Consider the following 19,329-nt stretch of genomic DNA (forward strand, 5'->3'; position numbering starts at 1 on the left):
GTAACAATGGGACAGCTGTTCAGCTAAGGACAGGCAGTAACAATGGGACAGATAAGCAGCCAAGGACAGGCAGTAACAATGTGACAGATGGTCAGCCAAGGACAGGCAGTAACAATGGGACAGATGTTCAGCCAAGGACAGGCAGTAACAATGGGACAGATGAGCAGCCAAGGACAGGCAGTAACAATGGGACAGATGAGCAGCCAAGGACAGGCATTAAGGATGGGCCAGATGATCAGCCAAGGACAGGCAGTAACAATGGGACAGATGGTCAGCCAAGTGATAGAAAAAGATTCGAGCCTCCACAATCACTATCCATAGCTCCAGAAAACAACGTGCATAGAAATGTACTTCTTTCCACAGTAACCCAAGTGTTTCTTGGTGACGTGCAGTATGCCAAAGCCACAGTCTGATCGATTTGGCTGATCGATTTATTGACGATAGTATTGAAACAGCCTCTAAATTCTGTTTCAACTGTAAGACTGAGCCCATGAACTTGCTGGACATTCAGAGAGTCTTCTGGAACTTTTTTCACTGACCTCTCCTCACCACTAACCTGGCAGCTCAAGTGAGGTGAGAGCTGTTTTGTTGAGAAGGTAAATGTCTTATTTTGGGCTATCTGGAGCAGGAATGTTTCATTCTGGTCACTAACACTTAACCTGCGATTGGACACAACCCCTGACTCCTAAATTGAATCCCCCTTCCATCTAAATTGGGGATTATATCCACCGTTAAGTTGCTACACAGTCAGCTTGTAAAGCCACACTTTCCAAACAGCATCACACTCAGACTCATCCGTACTACCCTATCCTTGTAACTCTGCATTTCCCATGACTAATCTACCAAACCTACACATCGCTTGGCTCTGTGGGCTATTTATCATGGCCAAACCACCTAACCTGATCAGGGAGAAGGTAGGGCCGATCAGGGATAGTGGAGGGAACTTGTGCATGGAGTCTGAGCAGATAGGGGAAACCCTAAATGAGTTTTTTGCTTCAGTTTTCACCAAGGAAAGGGAACTTGTTGTAAATGAAAACTTAGAGGAGCTGGGATATAGTCTTGACCAGATCAAGGTTGATGAAGTTGATGTGCTAGAAATTTTGGAAAACATTAAGATTGATATGTCTCCAGGGCCAGACCAGATTTATCCTAGGCTGCTCCGGGAAGTGAGAAAGGAGGTTGCTAAGCCACTGATGAGGATATTTGCCTCCTCACTCTCCACAGGAGTCATACTGTAGCATTTGAAGGAGGCAAATGTTGTTCCTCTTTTAAAGAAGGGTAATAGGGAAATCCCTGGCAATTACAGACCAGTCAGTCTTACGTCTGTAGTCAGCAAGGTTTTGGAAAGAATTCTGAGGGATAGGATTTATGACTATTTGGCAAAGCATAGTGTGATAAAAGGCTGTCAGCATGGCTTTGTGAGCGGCAGGTTATGCCTCACAAATCTTATTGAGTTCTTTGAGGATGTGTCAAGACAGGTCGATGACAGTCGAGCAGTCGATGTGATGTATGTGGACTTCAGCAAGGTATTTGATAAGGTTCCCCATGATAGGTTCATTCATAAAGTCAGGAGGTGTGGGATACAGGGAGATTTGACTGTTTAGATTCAGAATTCGCTGGCTGACAGAAGGCAGAGAGTAGTTGTAGATGGAAAGTATTCTGCCTGGAGGTCAGTGTTGAGTGGGGTCCTGCAGGGCTCTATTCTTGGGTCTCTGCTCTTTTTAGTTTTTATAAATGACTTGGATGAGGAGGTTGAGAGGTGGGTTAGTAAATTTGCAGATGACACAAAGGTTGGAGGTGTCGCTGATAATATAGAGGGCTACTGCAGGCTGCAGTGTGACATAGACAGGATGCAAAGCTGAGCTGAGAAATGGCAGATGGAGTTCAACCTGCATAAATGCAAAGTGATGCATTTTGGAAGGTTGAACTTGAATGTTGAATATAGGATTAAAGACAGGATTCTTGGCAGTGTGGAGGAACAGAGTGATCTGGGTGTGCAAGTACATAGATCCCTCAAAGTTGCCACCCAAGAGGATAGGGTTGTTAAGAAAGCATATGGTGTTTTGGCTTTCATTAACAGGAGGATCGGGTTTAAGAGCCACAAGGTTTTGCTGCAGCTCTACAAGTTCCTGGTGAGACCACACTTGGAATATTATGTCCAGTTCTGGTTGCCCTACAATAGGAAAGATACAGAGGCTTTGGAGAGGGTGCAAAGAAGGTTTAGCATGATGCTGCCTGGACTGGATGGCTTGCGTTATGAGGAAAGGTTAAATAAGCTCGGACTTTTCTCTCTGGAGAGAAAGAGGAAGAGAGGAGACCCGATCAAGGTGTATAAAATAATGAGTGGAATAGATAGTGTCAATAGCCAGAGACATTTCCCCAGGGCAGGATTGACTGGTACGAGGAGTCATAGTTTGAAGATATTAGGAGGAAGGTATAAAGGAGACATCAGAAGTAGGTTCTTTACGCAGAGAGTTGTGAATGTATGGAATGCGTTGCAGCTATGGTGGTGGAAGCAGAGTCATTGGGGACATTTAAGCAACTGCAAGACATGCACATGGATAGCAGTGAGTTGAGGGGTACGTGGGTTAAGTTACTATATTTAATGTTAGGACTAAAGCTTGGCACAACATCATGGGCCAAAGGGCCTATTCTGTGCTGTACTTTTCTATATTTTATGTTCTAACCTGCAGATCTTTGACTGTGGGAGGAAACCGTAGCATCCGGAGAAAACCAAGCAGACACAGGGAGGATGTGTAAACTCCACAAGGGCACCCAAGGCAGTCACCCAAGACTGGAATTAAACCTGGGTTCCTGACACTGTAAGGCAGCAGTGCAAACCACTGAGCCACCATGCTGCCTGAATTGTCAATCACACTTACTTCCCAGAGATTATCCTATCATAACAGTAATGTGGTTTGTGGGATTATACTTCCTGGATTCTCAGGTTTCCTAACTTTGATCTCTGAGGACCCATCCCTGACAATGTCAAGACCAATAACTGCTTACATTCTTTATGATGGGTGACACTGCAGTGTCCGTTATCAGAACTCCCATTTGCTACTGTGGCCTAAGTGCCACTTTTCCCCATCTAATTTTGCATAGAAAAGTTTTACATTCATCTGATGATGGAAGAATTTACTGTTGATTCTGCATTTTATGACCTGAATTTACTTCAGCCAATGCAATATAGTTAAAGCTGCCTTGTAGGCAAATATACAGCAAATAGGTTAGGAACAATTGGACTCCATAACCAATGACTATAATTAGCTGGAAGTATGCAACATATAATCTTAACATTTATTTTCTTTGTTTCAGTGGTATTTACTGAAGGATAAAAGCAGGTGGAATGCCCTTTCTTGTGCCCCTTAAAGCCCTTTGAACTTTTGCTCCTGCTTCTTGTAGTGCTATGCCAGCCTAAGATTCCCAGTCTACTCCCCACTCTCAATGGGTTCTCCTCTATCAACCAGATTCTCTCAAGTTAGTGTGTTTCATTTCAGATAAAACTTACACTTTGTCCATAGAATCATTTTGATACATTTCTCTTATTTCCCGATATTAATTGAACCAACATCTTTCAGCATTGATCTATCCGACGCAGATAAAAATTAAACAGAATTCCTTGAGTGTAAACAAATGTAATTGTGACCCATTTTTCTTTGGCAGTGCCATGTATGGGGCCTCTATACATAATAACATACTTCACTCCATGATCGTTTAGAAAGACACGGTTCTGAGGAGGTTTCAGATTGTGTAACCCGAAGATTCTTTAACATATGCAAAAATGAAAAGCAGAAAAACCATTAATCTAACGGACGACTATAATTAGCTGTGAGTACGTAACATGGAAAGTAAATGGGAGTTTCCTGAAAAGATAAATGGCAGTCAGAAGTGCAGAACTCAGCAAATTAATGGTGTTACACAGAAGGTAAATATTCACTTGGAGTATGTTTCACATTAAATAAATTGTTGTGTGAACTGGAGGCAATAGAAAATGAACAGTCTTTCACTCAAAATAAATAGTAGTCAGTGTGTGTTACACAAGGAGTAATTGCAGGAAGGAATATGCTGTAATGAGATCTGCAATGCAAATCTTTTCCATTTTATAACCTAGATCTGGGCATCTTGCAATGGATGCTTTGGTTGGGAGACTTCAAATAAAGATACCTATGTTCAAAACAGCTGCAGATTCAATGCAAGAACAGCAGCAAAATCCAAACTGGGCTAAAAACCTGCTCCAATTCAAGTTAGGGAATAATTTGTTCTTTCTCCAAATTCAGCTAACTCTTTTGCAAAAAATACGTGAATGTTTGCCAGGCAATTAGCTTTGAAAAACAGATTATTGCGAGAAGGTGACTGTATCTCATTAATGCTACTTGGATAAGTGAATGGATTACCTGTGTTTCCACATCAGTGAGCTTGCGAGTTTGTTCTGCAGTTTGAGTCAGGAGATTAGTTCCTATTTCCAACATGGCTGCAGTCTGGTTCTGTACCGCATTTCGCTGGATCTCCACTATCTCAGTCTTCACGCTGTCCTGAATATAATTTTCAAGCTGCAATGAAATGATATAAACCAGTTTATAGGCGCTGTGTGGCAACTCAGTATATTAAAAGAAAAATGCATCCAACTTTCAAGTTGCAATGCAATAGAAAAAAAATCATTTTGAGAAGTTTATTGGGTCTACTGGTGCTGAAGAGAAAGTCTACAGCATCACCAGTATGATTTTATATGCCATTTTTAATGCACAAAAAAGATCGCTGGCTTTTCACTGGAACATTATCAATCAGAGTTTGCTACCGTGCCCTATAAGGCAATGTTAGGCCCGATAACTAAACCTTTGCTCAGAGATAGGCTTTATGGTGCAAGTTAAAGCATTAAGGAGATCAAGGAGGTTCAGACAGTTAAGGAGGTAATTCCAGAGGTTAGATCTTATGCAGCTGTAGGAGTGTAGATATCTAAGAAGGATTTAGGACTGGCAGAGCTTTCTTCTTTCCAAGTAAGAGTCACATTATCAGATGCTCTTATTTTGATGAGGGATTTTCACCTTTGAGGCCTCTTTCAAAGAGACGGCATTGATGTCAAAGCTGTTTCAAAACAGGAATCCCAACATTCGCATTTCTTACAAAGAACTGAGGAATGAATTTCCATGGGCAGTTCTCCAAATCAATTGCTGCACCTTCATAGAAGAGAGCCCATAATCCACAGGATAGGCGCATGCATGCAGCGTTTTTTGTTATTTCTACAGAGTTCTGATGAACTAATAATGAGTTAGATTAGATACCCCACAGTATGGAAACAGGCCCTTCGGCCCAACAGGTCCACACCGACCCTCCAAAAAACAACCCACCAAGACCCATTCCCCTACATAAGATTTACATCTAAGTAATGTACCTAATGCTATGGGCAATTTAGCATGGACAATTCACCTGGCCTGCACATCTTTGGATTGTGGGAGGAAACTGGAGCACCCAGAGGAAACCCATGCAGACACGGGGAGGTTATGCAAACTCCACAGAGGCAGTCACCCGAGGCAGGAATCGTGCCCGGGTCCCTGGTGCTGTGAAGCAGCAGTGCTAATCACTGAGCCACCGTGGAGTAGTTAGTGGAGTACTGAGGCAGAATGTTGTCCCTTAATTCCTAAAGGATCTTCCAATGCCCTGCCATAATGGCAGCATGCTCTGCTTGTTCATGATGTTACTGTCTTGTACTGAATTTACAACAGTGGACAGGGAGTATTTCTGTTGGAAGTTCCTTCCCTGTATTATGTAAATAATTTCTATTTCTTACACCATTAGTTTGATTTTAATTTGAACATTTTACTTTAAGACAATGAGTGCACATTTTATTTTGCGTTTCAAGCTCAATAATCAGACATCTAATTAATTAAATAATTTTATTGACTATTTTCCATTAAAAACTTCATAACAATGATAATTTGCTGTGCTTTGCTTTACTTCCAGTTGACATGGCAGCATTTCCACTATGGCATTTCAGATATTCTCAGTGTAAGAGAGGGAAATAAGATGAAGCTGTTGGAAACCATTGATGGGAATGAGAGTACAATCAGTGGAACAGCAGATACTTTTTTATGTGTCCCTCGAGAAACTTAATTTCTAAAATTCATAGGAATTGATAGCCCATTTTGGAGAGCACCCAGCTCTATTTCACTACAAGGAAACAAAATCAGACACAGGACAAAGATAAAACAGGCTGCCAGTTCACCACGAGTCTGCTTTATGTTTTTGATGGACACCACTTTCACCACTACAACCTGTTTAAGAGTCAGCCAGATGTTAGGAGAGTTTATAAAGGGATTTTGAAACCAGTAAATAAATTACTTTGGTCTGTTTATTTGGCAAAATTGATAGCTATTAAGAACATTTTTCATATTCATCCAAATCTGTTTATAACATGCACACAATGTGAAGGAATTCTGAACTTACTGAGTGAAAATGTCTTGTCCTGTAAACAGGAAGTCAATTGTCCTCCAAGCTGCGCAGCTTGGGGTAAGTTGGCAATAAAAAGACCAATTGGGAATGGAGTTGTTCCGATGACAAGATGCAAGCCTGCCTTGGCACTTGAAATATTGTGGCGTGTTTGGGGTCTGATGAAGTATAAGAATCAGGAATTGCACAAGAAATGTCAGACAATCAAGTAACAAGAGTTGGCTGATTAACATATATTTGTTGACTTGGCAACTCTTAAGTTTATCAGGTCTGTTTATCAGGTTGACGAAGAGTTCTGAATTTTGAGTCTCTATTCTCCTTTTAATATACCACAGTTTGTAGAGTATGTTCTTCCTGCTTCTTCACACTCCGCAAACTATCCAGCTATGATATCATGTCAATGCAACATAAATTATCAACCCTATAACTTTTTATATTGCTGCTGCACAAAATGGTTATATACATCAGCCTATTTGATACACAGAATTTTTTCATTTCTTGCATGCACTCAGGTGTTTAAAATTGTTCTGATATGACAGGAATATGGTGGGGTGAGAGCGGCATAGGAGTTGGATCCAAACTCTGCCCATGGAATGAAAGTCTCTCTTAGAGTTCAGGCACTCTGAACAAAGTTGAAAGAATCCCCCTTCCTGATGTGACGGATGTGGGCAGTTCATTCCATAATTCTTTGCTAATGAGCAGTCTCATTCAAATGAGATCTGAGGACTACTTTGGGGGAAGATAATGATGTCGTAGAATTTGTTCTTTTGGGATAGTTTTGAAAGAATGTTCCTTAGCCATTACTGATGGAGTAGTGTCTGACCTACACTACATTTGAGTTGCAACATACATAATGGCCTCTGGGCATTGAGCGTAAAGAAGAAACGTTGATTATAGACACCAGAATGACTCGCCGTAAGGAATATTCATTTTTTGTTATGTTTTTAATCTATGTTTTCACGGGTGCTAGTGTCATCAGCTAGGCTAGCATTGCAACCCTAATTGCCCTTGAGTGAGTGATGGAGAACCACCTTCTTGAAATGTAGTTGTCCATCTGGTGAAAGTATACCCATAGTGTGGTCTGAATGTATCTGCTTTCACAACGTTTCACAAACAAAGCTGAGAAAACAATTCGATGACAAGAGTTGGAGTGAACCAAGAAATATCATAGCATGGGATAGTGGAAAATTCTGCACCTTGTTTCTGAATTCTTCAGTACTATTTATGAACTTTATAGCTGTTCAGTTGGGTCGCTCAATTGTTCCAAATAAGAAGAGTTGTCATGGAAACTTGTATATAACTAGTCATCTTGTTTTTGGCAGTGATTGAAATATGTAATCAATTTCACCTTCATTTCCCTTCATTATCCCTTCGCTTCAGACCATGTCGGGGGTTACACTATCGACCAATATTTAATGTCAAGATGAGGATCAGAGTCCCAAAGCTGTCATGGGCACCTTGACTCTTTTTTTTAAAACAAAGAGGACCTACTGCCAAAGGTGACTACAGATGTAAATCTAATGGTTGCCTTGAAGGAAATATTGCCCCTGAAGGTGTCAAGGGAAATTCAAATAGTAACTTATCAAAACTAGAGAGGCAAGTCAAAACAAAGGGGACTGTGACCCCCTGTGGCTAGGAGTCCTGAGGAAGGGTTATTGATCCATAATGTTAACTCTGATTCCTCTCCACAGATGCTCCCAGACCTGCTGGAGCAATATCTGTTGGTTACAAATGTTTATACTTTCTTGTTTCAAGAAAACACAGGAACACAGGTTAATAGTCAATTTCAATCCTGATCTGTGCATGTTAGTGGCCTTGCATACTTTGAAAGGCACAGCTTTAGGACAATCATCGAACACCCTTGCACTACAGGTAAAAATAAAATTTCTACATCTGACATTAAGTACAGCAACCAGCCATTGTTCAAATAAACCAAGGCAAAAGAATTTCAGCTAACTTGCAAAGCCAGGCATCTTGAAATCAGCAGCTCACCTATCAGCATCTATGCTACTGGCATTATCCATTATTGCAACATTACATTCAACTCATTGTCAACTGTTCACAAAACTCAGAAACTGGACTGCATACCTTCTCTCATTTAAAACTTATTTTGAGCTCACCCAGAGTCATAGAGTCATGCAGCATGGAAGCAGACCCTTCAGTCCAACTTGTCCATGCTGACCATGTTGCCTAAACTGAACTAGTCCTGTTTGCCTGAAATTTTGACCGCTTACCATTTTAATTCTCCTACTCTGACCCTTCTGTCTTTGGTCTTGAGCACTGGTCCAAAGATGCCCAAAAATGATTGAGGAAGAGCCGCTCTTTACAAATTTCAGCAGAGTTTAATCAGATCAGATCATAACCACTGCTCCTAATGTTTTGGAAAATAGTAGTTCAGTTGTTGTCATTTACTGATCCTTTTGGAATCAGTCTTTTGTCTCTTTACTTGTCTGTTTTCCAGCCTTATTTTTTGACTTGGGCCATTAACATTCCAGTTGATAAACTTTTCATGCATATGCTCCAACATTGACTTTTTTTTTGTTTCTTCCTCATCTCCCAGTCATTCCTCACCTTTATTTTTGCCGATAACCTGCTGCACCTCTAAACTCTTCAAGTTCCCAGTGAAAGATCTGTGCCCTTTAAAAAGTGGAGTCACAGGTAGATAGGATAGTGAAGAAGGCATTTAGTATGCTTTCTTTTATTGGTCAGAGTATTGAGTACAGGATTGGGAGGTCATGTTGCGGGTGTACAGGACATTGGTTAGGCCACTGTTGGAATGTTCCGTGCAATTCTGGTCTCCTTCCCATCGGAAAGATGCTGTGAAACTTGAAAGAGTTCAGAAAAGATTTACAAGGATGTTGCCAGGGTTGGAGGATTTGAGCTATCGGGAGAGGCTGAATAGGCTGGGGCTGTTTTCCCTGGAACGTCGGAGGCTGAGTGGTGACCTTATAGAGGTTTACAAAATCATGAGGGGCATGGATAGGATAAATAGACAAAGTCTTGTCCCTGGGGTTGGGGTGTCCAGAACTAGAGGGCATAGGTTTAGGGTGAGAGGGGAAAGATATAAAAGAGACCTAAGGGGCAACTTTTTCACGCAGAGAGTGGTATGTGTGTGGAATGAGCTGCCAGAGGAAGTCGTGGAGGCTGGTACAATTGCAACATTTAAGAGGCATTTGGATGGGTATATGAATAGCAAAGGTTTGGAGGGATATGGGCCGGGTACCAACAGGTGGGACTAGATTGGATTGGGATATCTGGTCAGCATGGACTGGTTGGACCGAAGGGTCTGTTTTACATCTCTATGACTCTATGACTCTATGTTGACTTGGTTTCTCTTTCTGCAGATGTTGCTGATCTGAGGAGCACCATATTGTGATTTTTTTCCCAAGTCAGGATACCCCAGATGCCCTCAATTCACCTCGCGTTACTGTGTTGTAGGATTAGATGAAATAATGGTTGCTGAATGCAGCACAGAGGTTTGCTCATGCCCAGGTCTCACGCAGAGTGCATTTCAAGCGTTGCATAAATGAATGGATCTCATACACTTCAACACCTTCCTTGTCCAAATTCATCAAAAAGAGTGAATAGTAAGAGGTTTCCACACAGAATGAGATATTATACATTTACAGGAAGTTTTGGAAAATGACCACAGTTTTAAGCAGTGGCAAAGCAGTAAACTAGGTCGAAAATAAACAGCGGGAATTTGCAACTGGTTTTCTTGAAAGAGGCTACTGAGCATTCAGAGTCCTGTAAAGATCTTGCTACCAGATTCTGGGCACTGGACCTAATTTAAATCATTTTGAATGCCTTAATGGTACAAATGTGCAGCAGATACTAACTCTGAACACAAAGGTTTCCAGGCTACTTTATTAAGAGCACTGCGCATGAGATGCTGTCAGCACCCTCTATGACAGTCCCAGCACCCTAAGTTCAGTGTCTGACTAGGGCTGAAGATTACATTAACCAGTCTAAAAAGGCAACATTTGATTGGACATAAAGCAGAAATTGCTGTAGTTTCAATCTCCCTCACAGAGAGACAAAGCTAACAGAAAACATGCGATAGCGGTCATTTTAAATTGTTCTAACAACAGGTAAATCTTAGTAAATTGGGGAACAAACAAAATTCTTTCAATTGGAATTGGACACATTCACATCTCTACATGGTTTACAAACTCTGAGAACTGATCTGGTGAAATAAAACTCAAAGATGCTGAAAACATTGAGCATGTTCATCGGTACCACAACCAGGCTACAATAACTCCTTAATAGGAAATGAAAAGTATCACTACGTTTGTCCTCCTAGTTAATGTTGTGATATCATTTGTGCTTCCCACATTCCAGTGTGTCATACTGTCTGAGCAAAAGATGTGGTTAAATTCAGAGATGATTAATTTTTCAGGAAAGGTTCGTTCACACCCTCATCCTGATTAAAATATTCCTTCATCTTTAGAGTACTTCCTTTGTGATATGACTTACATTGGAGGCTGCCATAAAAGAAATGGCAGGATTTCTTCAAAGTACTTTCACCTTCTGTAAGTTGCTTTAGAAAATTTGTAGTATCACAGAATATTACTTCCACAGCATAATTTACTGAGCTAAAAGAAAACAGACTTCTGGTATAACATGTTGATTGTACACTTCAGACAGTAACGACTAGTTGCTTCAGGATATAAAACAAAACCAGATTATTTGATCCATCAAACTACAGCCACTGTGGAGATTTTGTCCTCAGACGTCTAGCTTCTTATCCTACTCTTCAGTATATTCCCTTTAGAACATAAGGTATTGCCTGGATGAAAATTTATATTCTGTTTCCACAATGTATATTGTCTTAAAATTTAAAATTGTCGTGACACAGATGGAAAGAGAAGCAATTTGTTTGAATCTCTCTTCTTTTGCATTGCTCAGAGATTCTGTGGAGGTGGAAAGAGGTCATGGGACAGGAAGTGAGCCTGTACCTGAGGCAAGTCCTGACTTCTCAACTCCAAAGAAATACTTTAAATGGTTTTGGATGCTCCTGGTCACACATCTTATGTTCTGGATTGCAGAGTATTCGCTGATTCAGGTCAGAGGTACTGGAAGAAACATAGTGCTGTGATCCATCCATGACTCTCTGCCAAATGGAGTGTCTGCAGGTCATCTGAGGTCACTTAAAGTGAGGCACATCCTGCCTTTTTCTAAATGTCTAGACTCATGAGAAGGTTGCAATTTGCTTGGTTCCACATCACTGTTCACCCCAAAGGAAAATCTAGAACTCCAAAGTCCAACAGAAGATGCTGATCTGAGAGGCCTGTATGGCTTTGCCCCATTATTAGTAAATCCTTGTACCATGGAGGACCAGGCTGTATCAAATATCAAGTGCAGGTTATCTCAGTAATCCTTGGTTGCATTTTGGGTTTACTAGAATAACGTGGGGGAATCTAGTGATGGCCGGGGAGTGGTGCAAGGATGCACAGGAATTGAACTTCACTCCAAGGTCCTTCAGTTGAAAGAGTTCAACCTTACTTCTCTGTGTCTTCTTTCTTATTAGTCTCCTTATTCCAAAGTGTGTCTCTTGGTATTGGAACTGTTCATCATCAAAGATGTGACACAATGAGGCATCTTGTAAAAGAGGCAAGCATTATTGTAATTCCAATCAGTGTACAAGGAAGAAGACCTAGCACTGTTCTGGTTTGGAAAAGTGAGCTTTCTGACTTCAAAAAAGGGACAAATATTAAAAGTAAAGAATTCAAACATCTCAAAGTATAAGAAAACAGAACCAGGAAAGATGAAAAAGAAGACAACAGTACAACAAGAGGACTTAGACAACCTGTAACAGTAAAGGGTCAGCAGTTAACATGAGACAACTAAGTGCCTTTTACTTTTGAGGTACCAATAATATATTCGGTCTGTGGCAGAGGGTGAGTGGGGGAAAGTTTAATATACCCAAAAATGTTTGGCTGGATGTGATTATGACATTATGTTCTAACTCAGAGGTTCAAATGACATCATTAGTCATTAACAACAAGATTTCCTGTGACACTTCCCGTTTTTACTCAAAGGGATGTGTTATGGGTAATGTTGAGACACGGTCGTGGAAATTGGCTCAGTAAGTTAGAAGTGACTTTATTGCCAGCAGGACTGTGGTCTGTAACTACTAGAGGAAATAATAAGCTTATCTCACTGCTTCCGATGACATAATGTATTTGTAGTACAAGTTTAGAAGATGAAATCATTTGCACTTTACTGAATATCCAATAGGTAACTTTTTAAAATTTAGAGAATGTATTTATTTGGAGAAATGAGGGATGTTATCTGAAGTCACTACAAATTCCTACCAAGTAAAATTGGAGCTGGCATTTACAGAATAAGTGGGAGAATGGGGAAGAAATTATTACTGCTAAGCAGTTAGCTTGCTGTTATTGCATGAATGTTGATCCCAGTTCCCAACCATTCATCTCCTCCCTCCTGCATTTTTACAAATGGCCGGGTAGGCATTGTATCTGAATTCCTGCCATTGCTGTGTTGTTTTTTGCTCTGTCTACATTCCTTCAACTCATGTAAGATGAACTGAAGATTAATCTGCAGTCAATACCAATATTTATGAGGCTGATGACATACATTGGAGCTGAAAATGTGTTGCTGGAAAAGCGCAGCAGGTCAGGCAGCATTCAAGAAGCAGGAGAATCGATGTTTCGGGCATGAGCCCTTCTTCAGGAATTCAGGAGCCCTGAAGAAGGGCTCATGCCCGAAACGTCGATTCTCCTGCTCCTTGGATGCTGCCTGACCTGCTGCGCTTTTCCAGCAACACATTTTCAGCTCTGATCTGCAGCATCTGCAGTCCTCACTTTCTCCGAGAAGACTTTAACCTACTGCGAATCCTCTTACAAGGATGCCTACCTTGAAGAAGCTCTCTTCCTCCCTCTACAAGGTTCCTGAAGAAGGGCCTCTCTTCCTCCCTCTACAAGGTTCCTGAAGAAGGGCTTATGCCCGAAACGTCGATTCTCCTGCTCCTTGGATGCTGCCTGACCTGCTGCGCTTTTCCAGCAACACATTTTCAGCTCTGATGACATACATTTACCATTTGCAATTGTTTGCAGTTACAAATGAGCTATCCAAGATTATGAGGCAAAATTATCCATCCTTCAAGACCAGTCATCAACAGACAGGTCAGCAATCCCACATGTCAGCTGACTGACTTTGTTACTTGCTCCAGCAGAAAGAATGTGGTTACACAACAAGACCAGTACAAATCGATTGAACATCAAAATGTCCTCAAGAACAAAGATATCAGAAACTCAAGGAACAAGCAGCACTGAAACATATCATTTAACCCAAACACACAAGTTTCCTTTTCACTTCATCTAACACTACCAGATAATCCTCAATATCTTTCTCCCTCATGGGCTTACGTGTTTTCATTTTTAAAAGCATTTGTGGTATTTGCCACAGATACATGACTAGGAAAGGTTTAGAGGGAGATAGGCCAAACGCAGGCAAATGGGACTAGTTCAGTTTGGGAAACTTGGTTGGCATGGACAAGTTGGACCGAAGGGTCTGTTTCTTTATTGTATGATGCTATGACTCTTAAAGTTCAACATTTAAATAAGTAATCATAAAATCACTCCAATTATAAGCATTCAAATAATGTGGAAAGATGGAAATCAAAACTGGATTATGGAAAATCATGGCAGGGACAGCAAATAGCATTTTTCTGAAGTGAATGCCTGGTCTACTGAAAAAAACAACAAAGGAAATTCCATTTTAAAGACCTTTGCTCTGTTCATTTGTTTTTATTTCCAGATGACATTGACCCACAGTGGCTCCCCACAGGATATCATCATTTCAGACTGAATCAAGCTGTTTCATTGCTAAATGGCAGAACGTCCAGCTCATGGTAATGAGAGCATGTGGGGCGGGGATGAATCTCCATTGGGGATCTGCGGACTGTCCTCAGTATCTTCAATGGCTGAATTGGAGAATCCCTAAGAAATGACATTAAGACTGGTTTGTGGAATCTCCATTACTCATCTACATTGCATTCTCAGAGTAGGAGAACCCTGTGGAACAGTTTTTCTCTAATTACAGACAAATAGCAAAACAGTGTTTCAGATCAAACAAGACTGACTGAAAGAATTTGAAATACTTAGCAATTGCAGATTGGAGTAATTTGTTTCCTGCTCTTCGAACAAATGTACCCCCTTTATATTTGGTCCAGTGGTTCTCAGATTTGAAGCGAATAATCCTTTTTCAAACGGATTAGTAATCAAAGAATGCCCTATCCAAATTACAATGCTATACAATACACAGAAGTCGATTTAGGGAATGCCAGATCAGTTGTGATCCTATTGAATGGTGGTCAAATGGCCTACTCCTGTTCCTATTTCTTGTGGCCTTATAATGGTGACAAGTTTCTCAGGAACAAGCTATAACTTGGGTCAGTTCAGTCGGAGGGAAATAAAAACAGCAAAGATTCAGCCTGAGGGACTATAAATGTAGGAAATATTCAGGGAGAAGGGCCAGAAAAACTTTGAGAAGATCCATTAAATTTCAGCAGCAGATGGGGCTACTATGGTGCATTCTGTGAAGTTGAGAGTTTCATGCTGAACACATTTATAGATGTGGCCAAGCCATCAGAGGAGAAGAGGAATATGTGATTACCAGTCAAGTAGGAACAGACAGGCAATCCAAGGGCCCCAGACTGCATTCCAATTGTCAACAAGTGTTCAGTCCTAACCACTGATGAGAGAGATAGTACATCCAGAGAAAATTATCAAAGTCACATCCATGACATCATGAGTTGGGCTAAGGTTCCAAGGATAACTGGAAGTACCATTGTGATAGGTCACTCAATAATTAGGGCAATTAGTAAGAGTTTACGTGGTTTTAGACTTGAATCCAGGATGGTGTATTGCCTTTCTGATGTTCCGTATCTACTCCGAGCAATCTGGGATGGGGTCATGGTCCACATTCTCAAGTCCAACATAAGCAGAAAAAAGGATATAGTTCTGTAGCCATCTGAGTCAAGTAGGAAATTAGAAACCAAATCTTAAATGTAGTATTCTTTGAATTACATTCAGTACCAAGTGCAAGTGAGTAGTGAAATAGAAGGGTATGACAGAGGAATGCTTGGCTAAAAATGGTACAGGAAGCAAGGTTTTAAATTCTTGAGACATTGCAAATGGCTTGGGGGAAATGTAACTTTTATAGGCCAGAGGAACTACACCTAATCAGAAATGATTGGATTGTTGTGGAAGTATTGTGAACTATGAGGATGATTGCGTAGAAATTCAAAACAACATTGACAAGTAAGTAGAAGGAACAGATGAGTTTCAATGAGGACAAATGTGATTTGATTCATTTTGTCAGGAAGAACATAGAGAAACAATATGAAGCAAAAGAGGCAATTCTAAAGGGAATGCAGGAGCAGAAAGACATGGTTGTCTATTTTCATAAGTCATTGAAGGTGGCAGGACAAGTTGAGAGAGTGGGTAATAAAGCACACAATATCTTGAGTTAATCAATGGGGACATACAGTACAAGAATGGGCAATTAAATTGTACTTTTTAATAGTGAGCTGAAAGGAAGTACTGCACTGAGTCCAGTTCTGAGCACTATAGTTTTGGAAGGAGGTGAAGGCATTAGAGAGAGTCAGAAAATATTCACATGATGGCTGCAGGGATGAGGAAGCTCGGTTATGAAGATAGATTGAATAAGTTAGGGCTGTTTTCGTGGAGAAAAGAAAGCTGAGGGAAGAGTAGATTGAGATATCAAAATTATGATGGGTCTTGACAGAGTGGATGGGGAGAAACTATTCTTACTCATGAAACAGACGATACAGATTTAAAATAATTGGCAAAAAGAAGGAAAACTGTTGTGAAAAAAGAACAGTTATAAGACAGAGAGCAGTAAAGGTAAAATCAAGGACTGCAGATGCTGGAAACCAGAGTCTAGATTAAAGTGGTGCTGGAAAAGCACAGCAGGTCAGGCAGCATCCGAGGAGCAGGAAAATCGACATTTTGGGCAAAAGCCCTTCATCAGGAATAGAGGCAGCATGCCGGCGGGGTGGAGAGATAAATGAGAAGAGGGGGGGGGTGGGGAGAAAGTAGCCTGCCATTTTTAATCTTTGTAGTTCATGAGGAGTTGTAGGTGTGACCACAGTGTTTAGATTAGAGTGGTGCTGGAAAAGCACAGCAGGTCAGGCAGCATCTGAGGAGCAGGAAAATCGGCGTTTCGGGCAAAAGCCGTTTATCAGGAATAGAGGCAGGGTGCCTGCAGAGTGGAGAGATAAATGAGAGGGGAGTGGGATTGGGGAGAAAGTAGCATCGAGTACAATAGGTGAATGGGGATGAGGATGGAGGTGATAGGTCAGAGAAGAGGGTGGGGGAAGGTAGCAAAGAGTACAATGGGTGAATGGGGGTTGGGATGAAGGTGATAGGTCAGAGAGGAGGATGGAGTGGATAAGTGGAAAGGAAGATATGCAGGTAGGACAAGTCATGAGGGCGGTGCTGAGTTGGAAGGTTGGAGCTGGGGTGAGGTGGGGGAAGGGGAAATGAGGAAACTGGTGAAGTCCACATTGATGCCCTGGGGTTGAAGTATTCCGAAGCGGAAGATGAGGCATTCTTCCTCCAGGCGTCGGGTGGTGAGGGAGCGGCGGTGGAGGAAGCTCAGGACCTGCATGTCCTCGGCAGAGTGGGAGGGGGAGTTGAAATGTTGTTGGTGTGGTTGATTGGTGCGGGTGTCCGGGAGATGTTCCCTAAAGCGCTCCGCGAGGAGGCGTCCAGTCTCCCCAATGTAGAGGAGACCGCATCGGGAGCAATGGATACAATAAATGATATTGGTGGATGTGCAGATAAAACTTTGATGGATGTGGAAGAGTCCTTTGAGGGCTTGGATGGAGGTGAGGGAGGAGGTGTGGCCGCAGGTTTTACAATTCCTGCGGTGGCAGGGGAGGGTGTCAGGTAGGTCTATAATACACTGCCTGAGAATGTACTGGAGACAGGTTTAATAAACACATTCAGAAGGGTATTAAACTATTATATGAAAAGGAAGGGTTTGCAGGATTATGATGGGAGGGGTCACTAAGTCATTGATTCATTTGGACGCAATGGGCTGAATAGTTAAATGTGCTTAACGATTCTGAGAGTCTGTGATGTTAAGGAAGGCCACCGATAAGATGTGTCTGAGCTGAACTTTGTACTACGGCATCTTTTGAGTTGGAGTATGTAGTACTAAAATATTTGAAAAGGCATTGACATGATCTCTCAAATAAGGCAAAGTAGCCAGCCTTGGAAACTGCAGTGGCAATCCATTTGCAGTTCTCAGTTCTCCTCTTTCCTCGGTAAGAGAGCCAGAACACTATACTGCAGAAATGGCACACACAATCCAATCATTCTTCCCAGCCCTCTCCCCTGCCACTCACTTGCATACTCTTGACCATGGCACCCTGGTGGTCACTCACATTGTATGCCCATAATGCCACTCCAGCGTTGTAAACACTTTCACGTTATTTCCATGACCTCCCATAAAGTCTCCATGGAACTCCGTCTGAGAAATATTGTTTTAGTTCTAAATCCTCTAATCTCCCATTCTTAGTCTTTCCACTTAATGCTTCTTTCTGAATTTTGAGAATGTTTAAACATCATCTTTCATTGTCTCCACCATCTGCTAAGTCTTGGTCACTTACTCTTCCTATTAATCTTTCCTTTCCTCTGTGCTTCTCAATTTGTTTTCTATTTTAACTGCATATTCCTCCTTTCTTATCCATACATTTTTTCTCTGTCTTTTACTTTCATTCAGAGCTGGAGTTGGACACAACACTGTGACAGTTTTGAGAAGAAGAAGTGATTTAATCTCTCCTTGGCTAAAAGCTTTAATTCTGTTCTCAAGACATGACAGAAAGCCAAAAAATTAATCATCACGGCACCTTAGGTTAGGGATAATATGGACGTTCCAATGTTGGATTTGGATAGACAAGGTCAGAAGTCAGACAACATCAGGTTGTAGTCTTATAGGTTTATGTGAAGTCATAAGCTTTCAGAGCATTACCCCTTAGTCACATGAAGTCACTTCACCTGATGAAGAGATATCACTCTGAAAGCTTGTGATTTCAAATAAATCTATTGAATTATAACCTGAGCTTTCATGGTGGCTGTAATTCAAGCATTGGTTTTATTGTAATGACTTTCGTTTGATGCAATATGGTAACAGAGGGAGTATGATGATGTGGTTTGGGTACAATGATGTAATATCGTAATAGGATGAAAATTACTATTGAGAAAGGGTGTAATCCCAGAGGTTAGAGCAATGGATTAAAAAAACAACAAATTTAAAACAAAAAGATACTTTTAGAGTAAGGAGAAACTTGACAAAATGAAAAGTCATAACATAGGTAGCAGTCCGATAGATAACAAGAGGCTGGATTTTCCTATACCAACACAAAGTAAATCAATGCAGAGTGGTGAAAGTGGAGGTATGTTGGTGCTACACATGAGGTTCTCCCATTATTTAGACCATGATGAGTGAAAAGAGAATGTTCTGCATGCCTAAATTCAACACTTCTGTCTTAGATACTTCCATGGAGTTGAGTCTATTATGTTTGGTGATGTTATTCATAACAACGCAGAGGTGTCATGGACCATGGGGAATCCCTAGTTAGGATCAGAATCTTTCAGCACATATGTTTAAACTGTGTTGACAAATTCATGCCATAATGTAATACACTGTGATATTGTTTATAAAAGTGATTAATGATAGGGTTTGTTTTCATAATTAAGTGGTCATTAAATTGACTTATAATGTGGAAGTCAAAAAGAATTTAGGTGCATTTGTCTAGGTTATCCAACAGATATGTTGTTTTTCTGCATTGAACAGATTTGATGTTCAGTTTTGTGTGTCTTTTAT

General features: G+C 41.0%; 1 protein-coding gene across 2 annotated transcripts in view; it reads right to left on the minus strand.

Annotated features, from left to right (window-relative positions):
• The window catches only part of angpt2b (angiopoietin 2b), a 247,463-nt gene that overhangs the window by 134,343 nt on the left and 93,791 nt on the right, over window positions 1-19,329 (minus strand). For both annotated transcript variants that reach the window (XM_043717869.1, XM_043717870.1), the window contains one exon: window positions 4,398-4,553. In XM_043717869.1, the coding sequence (XP_043573804.1) occupies window positions 4,398-4,553 (156 nt within the window). The remainder of the gene's footprint in view (window positions 1-4,397; window positions 4,554-19,329) is intronic.

Source organism: Chiloscyllium plagiosum, chromosome 27, assembly GCF_004010195.1.
Source record: "Chiloscyllium plagiosum isolate BGI_BamShark_2017 chromosome 27, ASM401019v2, whole genome shotgun sequence".
Taxonomy (NCBI): Eukaryota; Metazoa; Chordata; class Chondrichthyes; order Orectolobiformes; family Hemiscylliidae; genus Chiloscyllium; species Chiloscyllium plagiosum.